We start from the raw sequence: 22,704 nt of genomic DNA on the forward strand, positions 1-22,704 counted from the left end.
GAAGTACGCGACTACCAAGCCAGCATCCTCGAGATTGAGAAGCGGCCTAAGTCTAAGCGCAGAGGGGACCGTGCTTTCTCTGCTGCCGCCCCTGAACTGTGGAACGACCTGCCCCTGCTGATCAGACAGGCTCCCACACCGTCTGTTTTTAAATCCCACCTCTTCTCCTTAGCACTCGGAAACAAGTTGCTTTTATTTGCTTTCAGTGGTCTATTGTTTTTACTATATGGCTGTTTTTATTTTGTAATTGTTACGTTTATTCTGGTTTGTATCTTTTGTGATTTTATACTTATTTGTATGTTTTGTGAGCTGTGTGATTTTATATTTGATGCATCTCTCTGTACAGCACTTTGGTCTGGAGGTTTTAAAGTGCTATATAAATAAAGTTGGATTGGATAATTAAGCTGCTCTGATTCTGAAGTGTTCCCCGTCTAGAAGAGAGGCTCTGTCTCACCTCGGTCATGAGGATCAGTCCTCTGTTGAAGACGACCAGCAGACGGTCCTCGTCGTTCTCCAGCAGAACCCTGAAGGCACTGAGAGGAACAACAACAACAAACAGGAGGTCAAATCAGAGGAAACAAACTCGTGAAGACAAATGTCGTTCCTGTGTTTCTCTCTAAACATGTCTGTCGTTTCTTTATGTGTTTGTGAGGAAGGCAATGCTTGCAACATGTGGACCTCAAAAGATAAACAAAATGATTTTCCATGAGTACCATTGAATTTGTCTTTCACAAAATAATATATAGTTTGTCCCAGAGTCTCCAGCACTCGTCCCTCCAGAGGGAAAATGTCTCCCAGAAACAAACTGGTGTCGCTGTAGCAAAACTTAAAAATTGAATCAGATCATCATCCCGGAGGACTACTGACACAGAGTGTAGCTTGCAGGTGTGGTGTGGTGTGTGTGTGTGTGTGTGTGGTGTGTGTGTGTGTGTGTGTGTGTGTGTGTGTGTGTGTGTGTGTGTGTACCTGATGAGCGTGGTCCAGCAGGAGCGTCCGTCCAGGCAGCGAAGGTAACAGCTGATGGTTGTTTTCTTGAACTGCTTCACGTCCTCCAGCTCTTCTTCTCGCATGTCGGCTCTCTGAGCCACGAACAGCTGCATCAGGTTGAACAGCTCCTCCACCGCCTGCAGGGGGCAGCACACACACCTTAGTTTAGCATTTCTTAAATATTGGGTATTTTAGATCGCAGTACTGTAGTAAATGTTTCTGGTATCAGTACTTTACTCCACTACTTATTTTTCTGATGACTTTTGACTTTTACTTCTTACATTTTTAACCCAAATACCTGTACTTTATACTTGTTACATTTTGAACCCAAATACCTGTACTTTATACTTGTTACATTTTGAACCCAAATACCTGTACTTTCTACTTCTTACATGTTGAACCCAAATACCTGTACTTTATACTTGTTACATTTTCCAAACAGGCTTGTTCCTTTAGTTTGAAAGTGTGTTTGGTGGCGTGATCATTATTATTTAGAGTTAAGGGTGGGCGATATGACGATACGTCGAGACGATATTAGGTCTCCACGATATGCCTTTTCAGAGATATCATATGTATCGTGATAGTGCACCAGGGTAGGATTTTCATGGTGGCCATGACGGTCGGTCTGGCCGTGAAGCCCCGAAAATAATTGTACGTCCTACGGCCACCATGGCATCATGTTAAAATCTCGAAGTTGCTTTGTTATGCTGTGGCTGTCAGCTGTGTTTACTCCTGTCATTCAAACAGGATGGGCTGGAGAGGGGGCGGGGCTTATATCCATGACAAAATTAACCTATTTTACCGTGATTTAATTGTAATACACGTTTCAAAATGATGCCGAACTAACTAAATACTGATAACGGTTAGTAAAAACCAAGCTGTCTAGTCTTCAGACAGTATTGCCTATTGTTATTGCCTTTATTGTCTTGGTTGATTCCAGGCCCGGACTGGCCATCGGGAGGACCGGGAGGTTTCCCGATGGCCTGGCCTGTTAAGTGGCCTGCTGGCCTGAGGATTCTTTTTTTATGTATGTATTGTGAACACAACGCTGCGCAAATGTGGGTCTGACTCTGCCTCACAGCGGGTGACTGGCTGTCTACATGATGTGGCCTGCCGACATGGCCACTTTCATACACTAAAGCCCTCGATTGGTCTCTGTGTGTCATTCAAGCTCGGGAGGGTGTGTGTATGTGTGTCACGAGCGAGCGAGAGAGAAAGCGCGCGCCCCGGTTACGTGTATTGTTGTTGTTAGCATCTGGTGCTAGCTAGCTGCGCTAACGGATATCATGAGCTGTCAACAAGGTGGAGGAGAGTCCTCTGCTGTCAGACTGAGAGACTGATAACTACAGCTCAGCCTCAGGTGAGGTAAAGTGTTTAGTTAACTTAGTCTAAGTTCTCTGTGGGTCTCAAACGGTTTGGTCACCATTTATGTAAACATATATTTCCATTTGAAGGGGGAGTGATTAGTAAAATATGGATGAATAATAAAACTAGGTGAAAAAAGGCAAGATAAACTTTAAAAACATGTTGAGAGCTAAAACTAGTCTTTGCTGCTGCCTCAAAGAGGAGCAGGGGGAGAGGAGGGAGACAGGTGAGGCTGATTCAGGAGCCTAGACACGCTCACAACTATAAATGAACCAAAAACAAATAAATAAACAAGTTTCAATGTTTTTTCATATTGGATATGGTATGTTATTGGTTATGGCCATGTTCTTATGAATTTATGATTATTTAAATGTATACAGTTCTGTTTCATATGGGTGTAGTCTCTTTATTTCCCCCTCAAAGTGCACCAGATTGATGCATTTAAGTCCAACATTTAAACCTCTTACCGGGGGAGCATGCCCCCGGACCCCCCTAGAGGATTTGAGGTCCACCTCAACCTAAAATATGTTCACATGGATAGGTTCCTAAATAGATTTGCACTTTTTTTTTAATTAGTAACCCATGTCCATGTTTATTCTGGGGTAGTAGATTTAAAGTTTAGGGCTATCACTACGGGCAGCAACGCTGTAAATATTGACAAATAAATCCAGAAAAATGGCACAAAAGAAAACTGGTAGTGGCCTGGCTGGGTGTATAATTCCCGGCCTGACTTATTGTCCCAGTCCGGTCCTGGTTGATTCTGTTGGCTTATATTTTATTTTATCAATAACGTATTTATATTGTTTTTCCTTTTTGAAACAGATGTTCAGTTATGCTAAAGTCTTTGATTGCACTTCAAGTCTAAAGTTTACTTTTTAATTGTTTGGCACTGACTTTTCCTCATTGATGTTTTAGTTAGTTATGTTTTACTCTCCTTTTCATGTTTATTGATGTTACATCACAGCTAGTGCTACCTAAAACAGAAAGTGAATTTTTATACTGAGAAACTGTGCCTTGAAGCCATATCAAAATTCCTGTTGAATTGTTCATTCAGGGATTCATTGCAGAATTAAAACCAGCTTGAAATGGTATTTTGGTCTGTTACTCCTTTTTGTTTTAGTTTCTGTTACCTTGTAGGTGGTTGTACTGTTAAGTAACTTGAAAAATAACCATAATAACCGACAAGAAAAAATATCGTGATAAATATCGTCTATCGTGATACTGCTTGAAAAATATCCTGATATTATATTTTTCAATATCGCCCACCCCTAGTTAGAGTCATTGCGTGCCTATTGATTTGAACACGATCCGTGTATCCATCATTTCCTGGTCTTCTCTAAAGAAGAGGGACCAATGGAAACGTTGTCATGTTGCCGTTGTTCAGCATGGAAACATTCATTAGCTAACAATGACATTATTGTTCTATTAATATAAAGGGAGGTCAGGTACTCTTTAAAACAGCTGGGAGTTATGGGTACTTTTTACTGAAGGACATTTCAAAGCCTCTTTACTTTGACTTGAGTAAAGAACTTTAGTCAGTACTTCTACTTTCACCAGAGTATTTTTAAACACGAGTATCTGTACTTCTACTTGAGTCAAGGATGTGTGGACTTTTGCCATCTCTGCACATGACATAAACTGCTCATAACCAATTGCCCCTTGCGGGATTGATTGATTGATTGATTGATTGATTGATTGATTGATTGACGGATGCTCTGTACTCACGCCGGGGTACTGGCTGGCATGAGGCGTGAGGTTCTTGAAGGCCCACTGGATGTTCTGGTGCGATGCCAGCTGGCGGGTGAACGCTGGCGACTGCTCGCAGCACATCCTCAGGATGCCGTAGTAGGCGGGCAGCATGCCGCGGTTGAACAGCACCACCTCCTGGTCGTCGTGGTCGGCCAGGATGTAGTTGAAGGCGATGTTCTTCGTCACCACGGGGTTCTGCACCACCAGACGCACGTTCTCCGGACAGTCCACGCACATGTTGTACCAGAACGAGAGCAGAGCCTGCTTGTTGTGGTTCGTGGCGATGGCCGGCTCCGAGAGTTTGGGCTGGAGGCGGAGAAGAGAAACATAATGTGAAGCTGCAGAGCAGAAACTAATGTTTAGGGAAGAAGTGCAACTAGAAGGAGCAGAGGATTTCTTTTTACTGGCAGAGGGAAAGGGTTTTCATGACAGCTGCTCCATTTCAGAATAAAAAACCATAAGGTTAAGTAAAAATGTGCAAAAAAAAGATAAAATACAATACTAAATATATATGAAAAAGAAGTTAAGTCAATATTGTGCAATAAAGAAAAAAATATATTCATATAAACATACAATGTTAGATAATATGCAAAAAAGTAAATGTAATTCAATACAAATATTTGTATTTATATGAAAAGTAAAGTGAAAGAAAAGACCCAATAAAATTAAAATAATTATACAAACATAAGAAGATTAAATAAAATAGAATACAAATAATGGGCAGTAAAGTTGTATATTCATAACAAGTTGGCTAAATGTGTTAGACATACAATTATAAAATACAAATAAATGTATAAACATAAGAAAATAGAGGAACAAATGTGCAATAAAATAAATATGTATATAAACATAAGAAATCAAGTAAAAATGTTTAATAAGAAGATAAAATAATGTAATGTATCAGTACAGGATAGAGGAAACATTACTCATTAAGACAATATTAAGAATAATATCTTGGCGGCTGAGTCGTTGAAAAGTCGGCTCCGAGTCCTTTTTCTCTCCCTTTTTTGTGTGTTCATATCAAGAGGCAAAAAGTGCCACAAACTGCAGTTCATCTAGTGGCCGACAGGCGATGGCTGCAGAAAGGATGAATTCCCATAGACCCCCATGTTAAAATTCCCAACTTTACAGAAGAAATAAACATGTTTCTACCCCTGGATGCAATAAACATTATTCTGGATATAGTTAGATTCCACCTTCATGATTATGGATTGGTGAGTGAATTGTTTTATAACGCGACCCTTTTAGTTATATTAGGTCTTAAAGTTGTTGCATAAATTAGGGCGTGGTCACCTTGAGTGGCAGGTCTCTACAGTGAGTGCTGCTGCTAGCTTTCTGTCTCTCTGCTAGCTCCGTTAGCTCAGTAAGCTCCAGGATGCTACAGGGGCTCAGCAGCGAGGCTGATGCGGGGAACACAACTTGAACTCGTTGATGTGTTTTTTGATGTGTTGGTGCCTGGTGGAGTATTCTTCATTTGAATATCGGACTTATCTTATGGCTCTGCGGTTAAAACAGACCGTCCCTGAATGCAGTTTCTTCGGTAAGTGAATTCAAGCACTTTATTTCTTACTGGTCTTTTTATACAGCTAAGCTACATTTGTGCTAACGATACTATCCGTAGCATACAAGTTAAAACATATTAGAGAAGTGTAAAACATTAAGAAGGATTATACTGTAGAACAAACGGCTACTTTAGGCTACTACCGACAACGCCTACTTTAGGCTTCTCTGCAACTCTGCAGAATCCTATGGGTGACATCATGGACACTACGTTCATTTATATATACAGTCTATGGCACATATGTAATTTGACACTACTTGTTGCCTGTTGCCACTTGATCCGGCCCACGGGGGTCCTGGGGGGGGGGTTTATTTTATTTTTGTTTGTTTTGTAAGGGAACTGTTTGTATGTTCTTTCATGTGGTATGTATGTGTTTTGCACCATGTTTTTCTGTGTTTCTGCTTAAATAAATAAAATATTTGATAAAGACTAATATCTGTGTGTACCTGGAAGAGGTTCCAGAGGTCCATGAAGTATCCGGAGAACATGAGTTTCTCCGTCTTGGAGATGAGGCAGTACGTCATGAAGCTGAAGTACTGCACCAGCTTGGTGGTGCCGTGCACGCTGGCGTCCACGTACAGCTTGGCGCGGCCCAGCAGCCCCAGCAGCAGGTTGTACACCTGGTGCAGAACCACCGTGGTGTCGGGCGACAGCGGCAGCTCACGGGTCGGCAGGTGCAGCGAGCGCGTGGAGCGGAACATCTGACGGAAAGAGTTGCTGGGGATCAGGGAGACCAGGAGGTACGCCGCCGCTGGAGGGAGAGGCAGGGGACTTTAATATGTGAGCCTTTCATATTCTAATAGAGACATGGTCAGAAGAAATCATTACAATACTTCATTTATACCAGTGGAAACATGGTTTGGTGACCGATGCTTGATTTCACAAGTTAAGTAGAAATGTGCAATTAAAAGATAAAATAGAGTATAAATATTAGAAGCTGTTTAGTAAAAAGGACCACAAAAACAAATGATATTAAAATATATAAAAATGTGTGAGAGAAAGATCAAATGAAATAATTACATAACTTAAGGAGAAAGATCAAATGTGTAGTAAAAGAATACAATAAAAATAATAAATTAAATAGATAAATACAAATAAAATAACAGTACATTTTTATAAAATCAAATGTTAGGAAAAATTGTGTAATAAAAAATGTAATTAAATTATTCATCTGAACATAAGAAGTTACGGAGAAATATGTAAGAAAAAGGTCAAATAAAATATTATTTAAATATTTAAATAAAACTAAAAAGTTAAATAAACATGTGCAATAAAAAATAAATGAAAACACAACATTATAAATTAAGCAAAAAAGATAAAGATATGTATATGACATATGACCATAAGAAGAAATAGAAACATGCAATAAAAAGATACAATTATTTATGTTGACATAAGAAGTAAAATTAGCAATACAAAAAGATAAAATAAAATGTTATCAAATATCATACCCACCCTACCCAGAGACCCTTTAGGTTTTGTGTACCACTGAATGATAACACCTTAATGTCTGATAAACAGCTGCAGTATTATCAGAGAGCTGAGTTTCTCACATGTGCGGACTCGGGGGTAGTTGTGCGCCAGCAGGAAGCGCTCCACCCAGTTCTCCATGTTCTGCAGAACCCAGCTATGAGCCAGCTTGTTCCTCGGAGTCTGAACCGCCAACCAGTCCAGACACTGGGACGGGTTGTACTCGATCACCTGGAGGAAACAAACACACATGAAGACACACAATAAAAGACACCACAGCTCATCAGTGTTGGACTGCCATTAAGCTGACCTATGAAGAGATGTGTAGTATTAGTTTAAATCAACATGAGGTGAGGTTCATACTCTAAATATAGATCAGATTGCTCTGAATTGAAACCAGCTTTTTATGCACTCTGGACCCTTAGATGCATAAGTGGGTCTTTTTTGACCCGGTGAGGTGGTTTTCTTCTTTTATCATTTCATATTCCAGCTATTCCTCAAAAAACATGTTTGGGATATCACGCCATTCACATTTTAAATGTACATTTTAAGAAATTGTAGTTTTTGTATTTCTACCCCAAGCTTCCAATAAGTGGGTCAAAAATGACCCGCATGCATTTTCTATGGGATCCTATGGGAAAACGTTTTTTTTCAAAATGTAAAAAAAAATGTCTAAAATTATAAATAGTGAGAAATTAAATATTAAATATTTCTAGTGTGAACCAAAATATAATACTAAATATTATACAAGTGATTTCTCTTAACCAAAATGACATAAAAACACATTATTCTAATACGGGTCCTTTTAGACCCACTTATGGCAGAGTGTAGGGTCCAGTCACTCTAAGGCAGTGCTTCTCAAAGTGTGGTCCGCGGACCACTGGTGGTCCGTGAGTATATTGGTAAAATTTCACATTTGAAAGAAATACATTAATTTAAGTTTTTCGCCCTCTCGCGGGAATATCTCCGCAATGGAACGAGCTTAAGTTTCACTTTCGATTGCATGAAATAGCCCAGATAAACACCTTCATCACACATGTTGCCACTTGTTTATACCATTTTCAGGCGATTTGTAAAAAACGATGTGTTTTTGGATATTTGTGGAGTTAGGTGGTCCGCGTGTGTTTTTTTTATTGGTTAGGTGGTCCTTGGTATGAAAAAGTATGAGAAACACTGCTCTAAGGGCATCTAAGGGTTAAGCTAACTTCAATGTTACCAGGTGTGTACATATGCATTTTTGCAAACATATATAAACTATTTGGACAAGTTGTGAATAGTAAGTGTTTGGAAAGTAGTGAGCACCCATCTGGATCAATCAGACTGGGAGGAGTTGTGAAGGAGTTAAGAGTTAATAACGTAATCATCGGTGCCAATTTTAGTGATCAAACCAGTGTCTTTGTAGAATTTGTTTTTACCATTTAGAGCTTCTTCATAAAAAGAAACATTTATATTTATTTATCCAATATATAGTGAATGAATCAAATCAATTCAAAACACTAAAACGTCTTTCCCTGATAAATACAATAAACTGAAAATAATCCTTGTCAAGTTTTACCAAAGCCAATCGCTTGATTCTAAATATGTGACGGCTTTAAGAGAGGAGATTTAAGACTTGTTTGGAAGTTTAACAGTAAATGTGTTTACCTCCCAGATCCTCTGCAGGATGTAGGAGGCGAAGGAGGGCATCCCCGGGGGTCCGCCTGCAAACTCCATCAGCATCGTCAGCAGCTTGAAGAACGGGTTGGCAGCCTGACGGAGGAGAAGAGGAGAGGGTTGCGGTTGGAGAGCTACATCTTATACCTTAGATTATCAGCGGTCATATTTAGTTTATCACATCAACAACAGAGGCATACACTGCAAGAGGAAAGGGGACTCGTGATTCCAAAGATGAGAAGTTAAGGAGAAACTAATGATAGCTTGACAGTGACTCAATGTTCAAACATGCTTTTGTTTAGAGCTACAGAGTCAGAGTCAGGTTTATTACCAGGTAGGTTAACACATACGAGATATTGTACTTGGTGCTGTGGTGCATACATAAAATAAAACATATAAAAAGTTGTTTGGTAATCTATTTATGTCAATTGACTGAGGAAATGATTGCAAGCGACAGATATTTGGTCAGAATTCTGCTAATATCCAAAGCTATCACTAGGATGGGTTGAGGAGGCACCACCAACGAAAAATCAATGTGGAAGAAATCTTTTTGATGGAAAAACTGACTTAAATATAAATTGAGATTCCAAGAAACACGACTCAGCAGAAAGTGGGGAAAATGGACTCAAAACAAAGACATTTGTCTGGAACAATAGCTAATAGTTACATGTATCTTCAAGAATATAATAACATGAAGACATATCCATAGCCTTTAATTGTATTGCCTTGCCTGCCTTTTGTTACATGATTGTAATGTTGTTGTAACCAGCATGTTAATGCCATGTATAATGTGACAATAAAGATTTCAATTACAACAAAAAAACATATTTCAAGAAAACTATAATAACATTAAACAATATAGTGTAAAATAGTAGTATTTACATTGAATATGGTAATCCTCAAAATAGAATTGAATACATTTGAATAAAAGATAAAGCTGTGTGCATTGTGCTTACCTCAGGAGTCAGCTTAGCGATGGAGGTGAAGAGCATGGAGACAATCTGCAGAGAGATCACATCAATCAGGAGGAGGTTTTTAAATGAAGGACTGGCCGTAGTGATTAAAAAGGCACTAAATCAAGTTTGATCTGTAAAGTGCATCGCCCAAACAATGACAAAGACTGCACAGATCTTTGTCAAATGTTAAAACTGCTATTTTACTTCCTCCATTGAACTAATAGATACAGAGACCAAGCCGCTATGTGATTGTGAGGACGCAACATGTTACTTGGACCTCAAAGGAACGCAGAATGACTTCCTGTGCCATTGAATTGTTTACATATATATAGTGTGTCCCAGAGTCTCCAGCACTCGTCCCTCCAGAGGGAAAATGTCTCCCAGAAACAAACTGGTGTCGCTGTAGCAAGACTTAAAAATTGAATCAGATCATCATCCCGGAGGACTACTGACACAGAGTGTAGCTTGCAGTGTGTGTGTGTGTGTGTGTGTGTGTGTGTGTGTGTGTGTGTGTGTGTGTGTAGGTGTGTGTGTGTGTAGGTGTGTGTGTGTGTGTAGGTGTGTGTGTGTAGGTGTGTGTGTGTGTGTGTATGTGTACGTGTATGTGTGTACCTGACCGTGTACCTGAGTATGTGTGTGTGCCTGACTGTGTGTGTGTGTGTGTGTTTGTATGTATGTGTGTGTGTATGTGTGTGTGTGTGTATGTGTGTACCTGTGTGTACGTGTGTGTACATGTGTGTATGTGTTTGTGTGTTGTGTATGTGTGTGTGTGTGTGTGTGTGTGTATGTGTGTGTGTGTGTGTATGTGTGTGTGTATGTGTGTATGTATGTGTACGTGTGCGTCTGTCTGTCTTTGTGTGTGTGTTTGTGTGTGTGTGTGTGTCTGTCTGTCTTTGTGTGTGTGTTTGTGTGTGTGCGTCTGTCTGTCTTTGTGTGTGTGTTTGTGTGTGTGCGTCTGTCTGTCTTTGTGTGTGTGTTTGTGTGTGTGTGTCTGTCTGTCTTTGTGTGTGTGCTGAACCTACGTGCTCTGCGAGGCGGTTGTTATAGCGACAGAGGCTGAAGATGAGGTTGCAGGTCTGCCGGATGTTGATCCCGTCTCTGATGTGCTGGAACAGGAAGGGGAAGCCTTTCCCCCCCGTCAGCGCCGCCATGTCGCTCTGAGACAGAGTGAGGTGTCTGCAGGGAGAGAGCAGTCAGTCTGGAACTCAGGGAGCATTCAATAAAACAGGACTTCTCCAGTCCAATCCCTTTCTGTGGTTTCTTTTTGTTTAGTGTTCACCAACACTGCGGTCAGCTTCTCCTGGTTTGGATTCTTTCAGATCAGAATTCATAGACTATATTTGTTTTGTTTTCAAATACAACATTGTCTAAATAAAAAAAGTTAAATAAAATGACATTTAGTTTACTGCTATTCCCCTTATAGAGAGCCAGGACTGTGTCTGAAATGTTATTTTCTCTTCAGCAGGAGACACATTTCAGTTGTTCTCCTCCCCAAACCATATGGACCATGTGACCAAATCCAATAGAGGACAGGCAAGAAGAGAAATCAAACTTCTTAATACCTCCAAGGTCAATTAAACGTTTAAAAACATCTAAATTAGGTAGTTCCACGTTTAAAACCTGTATTTCTCCGGTGCTGATCCACTGCTGCTAACATTCGCTCAGTTTTTCTAATAACTACAGATCCAAACGTTTAAAGACTCAAATCCTTTATCAGATTAAAATATATAGTTAAAAAACTCAAATAACGTGTGATAGAAACCTGGCTTCAAACGGGATAAACAGTCGATTTAAAACAGCTTTGGGTAAACAACAACAAGGGGGATACGATGCCATTGCAGGACACCAGAGGAAACAGATGCTCCTTTGAACATAATTAAGCAAAAATATATAACGCAGGTTAAGTCATTTGTTCCATCATATCGTAGTCTTTAAATCGTGCCCTCGTACCTCTCTGAGCGCGACTGCTCCACCAGCAGAGCGATGAGCGCGATCATCTTCTCCAGAGCTGCAGGACGGTACTTCTCCTCGGCCAGAGACAAGATGTCCTCCTCTTCATCCTCCTCCTCCCCCTCCTCCTCCGACAGCACCTCCACCTGGGGCTGAGGGACCAACATGTACTCGTTATAGTGCTGCATTAGGGCTGCTTGATTATGGCAAAAATCATAATCTCGATTATTTGGGACAATAATTGTAATTGCGATTATTCATTGACTTTGACAACATCCATTTATTGGAGAAAAAAAATGTGAACAGTATTTTTTTAACAGTTGATTACCCTGAACTCTAAGTTGAACTCAACGGAAAAAAAAAAAAAAAAAATTATAATAATAAAAAAATAGTTTTATTTCGATTACGTTGTTTTCGTAATCGTTGCAAGCCATAATCGTAATCGCGATTAAAATACGATTAATTGAGCAGCCCTATGCTACATCAGTGTTGTCTATCACTAAATATATATCACTAAGATGGCTGTGCGACATAAACAAAGTCATCAGAGAGTGAACTCACATTCTCGGGGCCTTTGGTTCCCATGTAGAAATGCACCATGATGGAAATGGCTTGAAGAGACAACAAGAACTGACTCTGCAGAAACAGAACACACGCATTAGTTCACCTGCAAACAACTACTAATGATAATAATGAATGTATATATATTTAAAGTACACAATAAATAAAACACAACATGCTTCATATCTAAAAACTATAATATAAAACGATAAACAAATGTAATGTGTTTTAATAATATGACCACGCTTTTTAATGTATTAAATTCACTTGTCTGATACGGGTACTCAGATGCAACAATTTGAATCGATCTATCATTTAATCTAAATCTCAATAATTGTGAAATGACTAAGAAAGTATTTTGACCAAATATATTTTCCATACAAGATACTTTCATGGGATTATTTCTGATTCTCAAAAAGCAGCATTTATTTTCTCTCTCTCGTTACTTGTACATCCCTCTGTGCTGCCTATGGATGAAACGAGGCATGTTGTACATAGCAACTAAAACTGATGAAGCCTTTGGGCGACAAACATCTCTCAGTACAGAAGGTGAGACTAGTGACGGAGTGTTCGGACCGACCTCCTCCTCTCCCATCTTGGCGAACTCGTAGAGGAAGGCGAAATACTCCGTCAGGTGTTTGCTGTGCGGCTTCACCCCGTGCTCCATGATGGACAGCAGCGTCTTCACGAAGCGCGTCACGCAGGAGCGACTCCCGATGTCCTCCACCGGACCGTCCATATCGTCAGAGCTGAGGCACGCGGAGAAACAAAGGGGTTAGCAGAATCCAACATTTTCAGTTTTTTATTTATTCTACTATTTCAACAATTTGACAGTTTAGACAAACAATGAGTAGAAGCGGGGGGGCAGAAAGCACATCTTATACAGAGGTAGCCCCATCCAGTTGCAGGGTAAAGAACAAATAATACAATTCCGTAATTAAATACTCACACAGATAAACAAAATGCTATATATACAGTGTGCTTACAAAGAAGACATACAGCTCAAAACAAGGACAACTTAGATAATCAAACACAAGTTAAATAAGTCATAAATCTTTCTCAGAGTCCAGAGAGACGGAGCGACACACACCTCCTGTTTGATCTCTGTCACCATCTGATACAGTTCAAGCACACGACACTTTCTGTTTGTGCTGCACACATCTTATGGCTCACATTACACTGCCTTTAAAAGCATCTCATGGATTACTTTAGCTGCTCCTTCAGATGTGAAGAGACTTCCAATATATTTCTAATTCAAGTTTTATTACAATTCACTTCTTTGGGCTAGGAGAGAGGCGGTAATGGGAGGTTTTGGCTTCCTATTTGAAATGTTGGGTTGAATTGTATTTAATCGAGGAAAGATAAAACAATGTTTTGAAGGTGTGGTAAAGAACTTACAAATACAAAAATGTTGCTTTAAATGGCACTGACTTGCACATTAGCACACACACACACGGACGCCCCTTTTCTTATGTATTTATCTTTTCATGTCTATTTTTTGGGGATATTTTTGTAGTATTTTCTTTCATGTTCTCTTTCCATATGTTGGCTCTGTAGATACAGCTAAATTAAAATGGGAAAAATGGTTGACTAAAATGTGGATATGTCTGTATAATGAAACTACGTTAAAATGAATGAGTTATGAATGAGTCGGAGTGTGTTTTGATTATCTAGGATTATGAACAAAAAAGTGATCCCATACCCGTCCTCCATGCCGGGCTGCAGGTAGAGGTGAGCGTGAACGGGACGCAGCCTCTGGATCACGTGAATACACAACCTCTGGAACATCTGGAGGACACAAGACGTTTGGGACATGAGAAGATATGAGAATGAAACTTAAATGAATAAATACGACTATGAACAGGATAAAGGAAATGAAACCTGAAGGAATATGCGGTAAAATAGGGCTCGTTGATCACATGTCAAACTAGTTTTAACTAAACACCTCGATATCAATACTGTAACAAAAGTGTAGTGCTGACTATTGATGCTTTCACAACATTTTTAAACAATGAGAAGCCTGATAAATAATTATCGGTAATGTGGATTCAAGGAATAAGTCTGTGAAGAAAGATAACAGAACAAAATAATGTGAATTTACTGTAATGCAGTCTTTAAAACCAGACACCGCCTACAACATTAAGATTCAAGAAACATCTAGTATTAGGTCGCATTCACACCTAAAAGTCGCTTCTCTGGTGAACACGACAGTTTATTACATGGTTTCATTTTTCAGAAGGTTTGGTTTGCGTTCCCACGGGCAAAACTCAAACGGACTATAAACTTTAAACACAAGACATGTGCTCGGAAATGCTGTTCAACCATTGGTCAGACATTAAGGGGGGAAAACGCAAATCTCGGCAATTTCTACCGTAGCTTTGGAGCCGGTTATTTTCATGCTGCTGTTGATCTGGAGAGCATATCATCAACTGACTCTAGCAGACTGATGATTACATTATAAACATTACAACACAATGAGACGTTCTGCAGTCAGGAGGAGGTTTCACCGACGACAGCTGGCTCTGACTTCTATGTGTAGTTTTTAGTATGATAGTTGTTTCTAATTTACACCGCACTGGTCAACACTTCGTTCTGCTTCACTCTTTCACTAACGATGTTGAAGACATCCACGTTCTTGTGACTCGTGAATACTACGCCTCCTGTGTTTTGGTGCGGACTGCGTTCACACAGAGATGATCCGCTCCAGAGTTCACTAGCCAGCGCTCTGAGACCACCTCTTATAGGACCAGGGTCCGGTTGTTTAGTTCACTGCAGAGGTCTCAGACTGCGCTCACACCGACCCAAACGAACCGCACCAAGCGGGTAAACACACCAGGGTTCAACCGGACTAAACACGGCTGGTGTGAATGCGACCTGACTTCACAACATAGATAATAACAATACATTTTGCACCGCCTGATGTTAAAATGATGTTATATCAGATGAAAAACTCACTTGTCTGACTATCTGATTGGGGCACTTTATGAGGATCTGCATCGGCCACCAGTTATCATCCGCCATTCGATCCAAAAACCACTGAAACAGAGGAGAAGTTCAATGAAAACACCATACAGTAAATATAGGATCACCGCCACATTATAATACTGAGAGTAAGTAATGGTTAAAGCCCGTTTCTGACCTCGCAGGCGGCCTGGCTGTTGTTGAACTGTTTGGTCAGGAGCTCGATCCACTGCAGCATCGTGGGCTGGAGGTCAGAGAGCAGGAAGGAAGTCAGTTCATCTACACTTTAGTTAGAAATTAAAAGTCCTACATTAGGTGAGAGGGCTTTACCTTCTCCTTAGAGTGGATGAAAGTCTCGAGGACAAACGATGTGCTGAGCTGTGAAGAGAAGGACATTAACAGTGATCAATGCGAACAATTTTGATAAAAACAATTTACAGATTTTCTATTAACTATCAGTTTTGTGCCCAGAAAACAAATGTTTTTGTAACTAATTTATTTTCATACCCATTAGGCTTTAGTTAATTATTATTTTTTGATTAATGTGGACTATAAAAAGGTCAGAAAAAACAGAGATATTTCGATTTCTAATGACACAAAACAGAGAGAATGAACAATTAAGATTTTGTTATTTTTGCTATAAATAAAATAAATAAATAAAGACTTAAAGATGATGATATATATATATATATATATATATAATCAACCTATATTACAGGGGTGTCAAACTCAATTTCATCATTATGGCTGCACTCAAAGGGCCGGTTGTAACTTTAAGACTTTATAAATATACATCTATAAATATTTAATATATATAAAATAATGTATTATATTACATGATTGCTTCTGCATTGGATTATTATCAGATGGGGTAATAACTTATAATTGCATGTCTCTTCAGTGCCATGTCACACAATGAGATGCATTGTGGGACATGTAGTTTATGGGCATAAAGTGGCATGTAACCGTATAATAAACGTATTATATTCTTTGCAAGCTCTTGCAGGCCACATAAAATGAAGCGGGCCTCGAGTTTGACACCCCTGACCTATACTTTATCTTCAAGCTGTATTATTTCTCACCTTAGCGGTCATGAGGGAGACGGCTTTAGGGTCGGGGAGCGTGCTGGGGATGCTGCTGCAGAGCTGCCACATGAAACTGAAGGAACACAAAGGAATAAGTATAAGCAAATGTGGAAGGGTGAGTATAGATAGTTTCACTCTTTCAAAATAACTCGGTAACAGATTTGTGACCCACCCAAAGTAAGTGTGTTCAAATATATTTTTGTCCTGGAGAAACTGCATGTTGTCGTGCCAAATCCACTGCGAGAGACAGACATTAGAGATTAGACGTCACTTTATATACATGTATTGACATTATTCAAAGTGTAAAGAAAGTGAAACCACGGTACCTCCAGCAGATCAGGAGAGACGTCAAAACTGAAGTCCTTCCCGTTCTCCTCCTCCAGCTCCACTCGCTTATAGAACAGCATGTAGGCACTGTGTGTCTGCGAGACGATGAACATGTCGTTATTACTTTCTGGAGCAAACGTGGTGACATGGACATTTTAAATGAAACTGATCCTCACCTTCTCAAAAGAGAAATCCATGAACTTGTCTGTGACAGAGTCGTAGGTTTTAGTCTGAAAGATAAAACTCATGTCAGCAAAATCCAAAAGAGACAAATACAATTCATTTAGTGTATTTATTTACTGCAGCTCGTACCGTCATTTCTCCTCCGAAGCACTCAGAGGCCAGCTGGGCCGAGTCGAAGGGCTTCACCTCGGCATCGTTGAACAGGTACCTGCAGGAAGATTGGTTTTTAAATCCTACTTCATATCTGATATTGAACGTTTTCAAAAACCTGGTGCATAAGACTGATGTCTCACTCGATAAAACCATTCAAACTCAAAAGATATTTCCACTTTTACAAGCTCAAAGTCTAATTTAACAAACAATATGAGGTAGGGGGGGGGTGTGTGTGTGTGTGTGTGTGTGTGTGTGTGTGTGTGTGTGTGTGTGTGTGTGTGTGTGTGTGTGTGTGTGTGTGTCAGGACTTATAAACTGAAGACAGACAATTGTAGATGGTATGATAATAATTTGACTACCATTTACTGTGATATAGTTACAGCCTACTCACCACTTGTTGTTCTTGTAGGCGTGCGGGTTGACGATGTCTCTGATGAAGCTGTAGTAATGGCCGCCGTCTGCTGTGCCCGTGTGGACCGTGACGCCGATGAGGTCGTACTCGTAGCTCTCCGTAACTTTTGCCTCTCCTTCTTCCCGAAAACCTGCAACACGTGACAGACAACGCTCAGAAACTAATGTAGTTTATCCACATCAGAAATGTACTGCACATCTTCTACTTCCAGGATGTAGCCAAACACGTAAAATTCAGTAGGTATTTGTTCTGATATTTTGATTAGTTTGAGGTGTTTCTTGATGTTTGGACGAACCCTCTTTGCGCTCTCCCTTGCCCATGAGGAAGTCCTCGGTGTAGGGCGTCATGTCGAGACGCAGCGGGAAGGAGAAGTGTGTGTTGACCTTCTCCTTCATCATCGTCACCATGTTGAAGGTGTATCTCATGGTGTTGAAGCTCAGGATCCGCGGAAGCTTCTTGAAACACGCCCTGAGGGAAGAGAGACGAAGAATAGAGTGAGATACATTACAGGTGAAGTTGTGAAAATCGCCCTTTTTTGTAATCTTGCATGTTGTTGTTTTTTACATGTGTAGGAATTAGGATTAAAATTAGTTTGCTTCTAGTACGTTTTTGGAAAATAATTCAGAAAGGCGGTTATACTAAAAGTGATTTAGTTCTATTGAGGGTAAACTAACAAAAAGTACACAGATTGTGCCTTTCTGCTCTTCTGTTTGATTGGTTGTTTCAGTTATCAGTTAGTTTGACCTCTGGTAATTGGTGGAGGTCAGTAAGAGGGCGGGACATTCAGGCGATACACAACATAAAATCTATACGGTTTATAAGGATCTATTTAGTAGCAGGGTGTCATTATTTACCCTAAACACGTTACCCTTCACTGTAGCTAAACACCAAACACCCGATCATTCCAGTCTCGAGTAATAATGAATGTTTATAATTAATATCTACCCAAAAACAGGTGTTAGGATGCTACACATGTTACCCCTAGATTCCACCGGGTCCGTCTGCGCCGCGGCGTTCACAGCGATCGTGGCCACTCAATGGGTGCTATTCCACCAGACGCACCGCGTTACGGCTAGAAGCGTCCCAGAAGCGTCTCGGCGCTGGGCTCCGCTAACAATAGGCGGCTGGTATTTTTCCGACGCGAGGCTTTGTAGAGGCGCCGGGCAGGAAGTGGACCGGTCAAAGCATCCAGTCAATCCCCAAAATAAAACACATTTTGCAGACCCTATCTCTCCGTAGTCTTTCAAGTAGGAGGAGAAATGCCAGCGTTCTCACCCGGTTTACAGGCACTGTGTAAATTATATATATATAGAATAATTATGATGATTAATACATTTTTACCACTAAAATACAGCAACACATCTTTGATTCATGTCGTTTATAACTGGGATATTACAATTATTATTAACTTTGTCTGCACAAAGTAGCCCGTCCAGGAAATATATCCAAATCAACAAAAACTGCGAGCCGGCACGCAAGACGCTCCGCTTCTGAAACGCGCCCGGTTGGGTATGACGCAGGAAGAGGTCGGACCAAAACCGCGGCGCAGACGGACCCGGTGGAATCCCGGGGTTAGTTTGATTAAAACAAATCCACAGACCTCTTCTCAGCGCGGACCTTCTTGCCGCACTGGGAGCAGGTGTACATGTTGTCGCCTTCAAGAGTGTCCTTTATCGTCACTTCATCCAGAGATTCCTAAAGAAAACACACCATAAGAAATCTCAGTCAACTTTTCATGAGTTTCTCAAATAAACAGCCCAGTTTTTAGCTATGGTTCACAGCTGATGCTAAAAGGTCTTCAAAGGGTTTATTGAGATTAAGAAGTAGGAGAATTGCCTCATCGTATAAAAGTTACACTTCATACTTTCGTTTATCAGAAATCACTACATTTGAGATACATGTGTAACTACAGCTATCTTACAAATGCAGTGGAGTCAAATTATAAAACTGCATCCAATGGAAATACTCAAGAAAGATTAAGGTACTTCAAATGTATATTTAGGTACCTTACACTTACTAGAATACACTTAGTTGTCTCTGTGTTTTATTAACTCACGTAGATGTTCTTCATGTCCGCCACTTGACATCTGACCGTGTAAAACTCCTCTGCGGTCTGACTGACGTGGTCGCAGTCCTGCAGGGAAAGACGGATCAAAGTTTCACTAAAAGTCTCCAAAACTGAAATGTTTTCTTTCGTCCAACACTTGAAATAAATGACTATACCCTGTGAACTACATCTGGATAGTGCACTCTGAAGATATGTTGTTGATACAATACATTCAAAATAAAAGCAGTGGCAATATTTTTCACCATCAATGGTTTTACATAATAAAATACATTTGATTCTGGTGTAAAAAAGAAAAAGTGTGACATAAAAGAAATACTTAAAAAGTAAATAATAATAGAGCAAAGAATACAAATATGTTATTCGTTATATTAGATACAAATATTTGAGCTCCAAATAACCCACTTTTGGAAGTTAAATGTTTAATATGTTAATCCCTTACTCACCAGAGAGACCACATTGTTGGTGATGACGCCTCCAAACAGAGTCTTCACTGTGTTTTTCTGTGAGAGGAAATAAAACACATTCATCAAACTTCAGGAGGATAAACTATTACTCATGCTTTTAAATATGTTGACACAGTTACGCAATTTAGGGAGTTATTAGTCTGAGTCAATGAGCACATGTATAGTGAGGCTGTCCCAGAGTCTCCAGCATTAGTCCCACCAGAGGAACTATGTCTCTCAGAAACAGACTGGGTTCACTTTAGCAAAACTCAAATTGAGCCGGATCATCGTCCCAGAGGACTTCTGACACAGAGTGTAGCTGGCAGACGATTATATGCACGTATTTATGTAAAGATGTAATTGTCAGGAAATATTCAAATGTTTATAGTGAAGTTGTGTTTTCTTTAGATAAAGCTTTATTGTCTCCCTTAGGAGAAATTTGTCTTGGGCATCGAGATAATACACATAAAACATTCAGGTCAATCAGTCATAGATACAGAACAGAGATCACATGGCAAAGAAACATACAGGTACAGCACTTTCCCTATTGCATTCATACACAAATCAATATTGCACTTTCCCTATTGCACCTATGCATAGTGTCTGTCAAATTGCACATATCCCTATTGTGTCCATACCTATTTACACATATTGCACTTCCCCTATCTAACCTTCTCGATTTTTTAAGGAGAAAATAGAACACACATTTGGAGAATACACAACAATACATTGGCATAGGAGTTGTCAGTCTGATGTGTGAAGCTGTGTGTGTGAAGCGGTGTGTGGGAAGAGGTGTGTGTGAAGCTGTGTGTGTGAAGCGGTGTGTGGGAAGAGGTGTGTGTGAAGGTGTTTGTGTGTGTGTGTGAAGCTGTGTGTGTGAAGCTGTGTGTGGGGAAGAGGTGTGTGTGAAGGTGTTTGTGTGAAGGTGTTTGTGTGTGTGAAGCTGTGTGTGTGAAGGTGTTTGTGTGAAGGTGTTTGTGTGAAGGTGTTTGTGTGTGTGAAGGTGTGTGTGTTTACCAGCTCCTGGGACATCTCCTCGATCTTGGTGATGAGGTCGGTGAAGAACTCCGTCATGTCCTTCTGCTCGCCGGTGTTCAGCGGCTGTTTGTCCATCGTGTACGTTTTACAGAACGGACGAGGGTTGTACGCCTTCCTCTCGCTCTCCTGGAGACAGAGGGGATTCAGATCAGATTAGGTTTAGATAATGAATGAGTCGTGTTGTTGTTGTTGTTCAAACTCTGTGTCTGCAGAGCTTCAAATGATTTGTGTGCCGTTAGTAGTGCTTTGATTAATCCAGCACATATTTCCTGGATTAAATCGATTAATTGTTTGGTCTTGAACATTTTAGAAAATTAGCTTGTAGACACGTCATCAATTCAAACAACAGGCGAGTAGATACGCACATTTATAATCTTGATGTAGTTCATTGAGGCTGTCCCAGAGTCTCCAGCATTAGTCCCACCAGAGGAACAGTCTCTCAGAAACAGACTGGGTTCACTTTAGCAAAACTCAAATTGAGCCGGATCATCGTCCCAGAGGACTTCTGACACAGAGTGTAGCTTGCAGATGAAGGTGTGTCTTTTTGCGAAGAAGTGGAACTTTTTATAATGTATATTGTGTTAGGATGAGCTATTCCTTCAACCTTCTGTTTGTGCCCTATAAAAGAAAATAATGCACTTGAATCTAGGGCGGCGGTGCACGTTTTTCACATTTGTGGTTCCTTATTTTATTACTAACCTCTGCTCTCTGTAGCGTGAATATCAAAATCCAAAGTAGATGATGATTTTAAAAACATGTACATCTGTTTTATTAGTTCTATGTCCTATACATGAGAGTAACACATGCGTCACTTACGGGCAAAGGGTACAGCTCCGCCCACTTTTGAATGGTGGTCAATACACATTCTGAAGTTTTTACCAATTCGATCAGGCATTTAAGAAAACCGTGGATTTGTGGATCTTCAAAGAACCCGATTACAATGGCCTGACAGGCAAACAATTACATTCAATCATTGGAAATCGACGAGCGGGCTCGATATATGGTTAAATATAGCAGTAGGCTATCGATGTCGATGAGAGTAACATCTACGTCACTTTACGACCCCGCCCACTTTTGGAGGAAACCAACGCTGTCATTTGAATGGCGATCGAGCCTGAAGCCACAGAGCTCTTCTGCTTCTGTCCTTTCTTCTCAGAGGAAGTTCAGAAACACTGAATCTGGATTTGTTTTAATGTTTGAGGAGCAATAAATGACACAGCAGCTTGTTGGCATGTTAAAACTATTATTTTCTGCCTCGCTCATGAGAATAACAGCTGGCGAGATTACAGCCTCGCCTACTGATTTTAATTTAACCATATATGGAGCCCGCTCGTCGATTTCCAATGATTGAATGTAATTGTTTGCCTGACTGGCCATCGTAATCGGGCTCTTTGAAGATCCACACATCCACGGTTTTCTTACATTTCTGATCGGATTGGTAAAAACTTCAGAATGTGTATTGACCGCCATTCAAATGACAGCTTTGTTTTCCCCCAAAAGTGGGCGGGGCCGTACATTTCGCCCTGAAGTGACGTAGGTGTTACTCTCATCTATATATATTCATGTTGCCCTGTTAGAGGAGCCTGTGACTTTAGCTACAGTGTAGATATGGCAATGACAAACTAATGTGCCCATGACAATCAATCCTTGAATTGAATAAAACTCACCATGAGATATGTGAACATCTTCTGCAGCTCCAGCAGCGTGGTCTTGTGCTTGATATCCTCAGCGTACTGCACACACACACAAACACAGTATAAGAATCCACACACTCTTCTTAAT

General features: G+C 40.3%; 1 protein-coding gene across 1 annotated transcript in view; it reads right to left on the bottom strand.

Annotated features, from left to right (window-relative positions):
- Nucleotides 1–454: 454 nt before the first annotated feature.
- The window catches only part of usp34 (ubiquitin specific peptidase 34), a gene marked incomplete at both ends in the record, with an annotated part of 31,144 nt that continues 8,894 nt past the window's right edge, over nucleotides 455–22,704 (bottom strand). Inside the window, 27 exon segments of the mRNA XM_034217226.1 lie at nucleotides 455–533; nucleotides 967–1,124; nucleotides 4,078–4,407; nucleotides 6,109–6,413; nucleotides 7,216–7,363; nucleotides 8,777–8,881; nucleotides 9,742–9,786; nucleotides 10,764–10,917; nucleotides 11,692–11,843; nucleotides 12,253–12,327; nucleotides 12,833–13,001; nucleotides 13,955–14,040; nucleotides 15,208–15,288; nucleotides 15,392–15,457; nucleotides 15,544–15,591; nucleotides 16,296–16,371; nucleotides 16,471–16,535; nucleotides 16,625–16,720; nucleotides 16,802–16,855; nucleotides 16,938–17,016; nucleotides 17,353–17,503; nucleotides 17,669–17,841; nucleotides 18,974–19,068; nucleotides 19,430–19,507; nucleotides 19,885–19,941; nucleotides 20,902–21,048; nucleotides 22,590–22,655. Of these exon segments, the coding sequence (XP_034073117.1) occupies nucleotides 455–533; nucleotides 967–1,124; nucleotides 4,078–4,407; nucleotides 6,109–6,413; nucleotides 7,216–7,363; nucleotides 8,777–8,881; nucleotides 9,742–9,786; nucleotides 10,764–10,917; nucleotides 11,692–11,843; nucleotides 12,253–12,327; nucleotides 12,833–13,001; nucleotides 13,955–14,040; nucleotides 15,208–15,288; nucleotides 15,392–15,457; nucleotides 15,544–15,591; nucleotides 16,296–16,371; nucleotides 16,471–16,535; nucleotides 16,625–16,720; nucleotides 16,802–16,855; nucleotides 16,938–17,016; nucleotides 17,353–17,503; nucleotides 17,669–17,841; nucleotides 18,974–19,068; nucleotides 19,430–19,507; nucleotides 19,885–19,941; nucleotides 20,902–21,048; nucleotides 22,590–22,655 (3,138 nt within the window).

This window comes from Gymnodraco acuticeps, unplaced genomic scaffold (genome assembly GCF_902827175.1).
Source record: "Gymnodraco acuticeps unplaced genomic scaffold, fGymAcu1.1, whole genome shotgun sequence".
Taxonomy (NCBI): Eukaryota; Metazoa; Chordata; class Actinopteri; order Perciformes; family Bathydraconidae; genus Gymnodraco; species Gymnodraco acuticeps.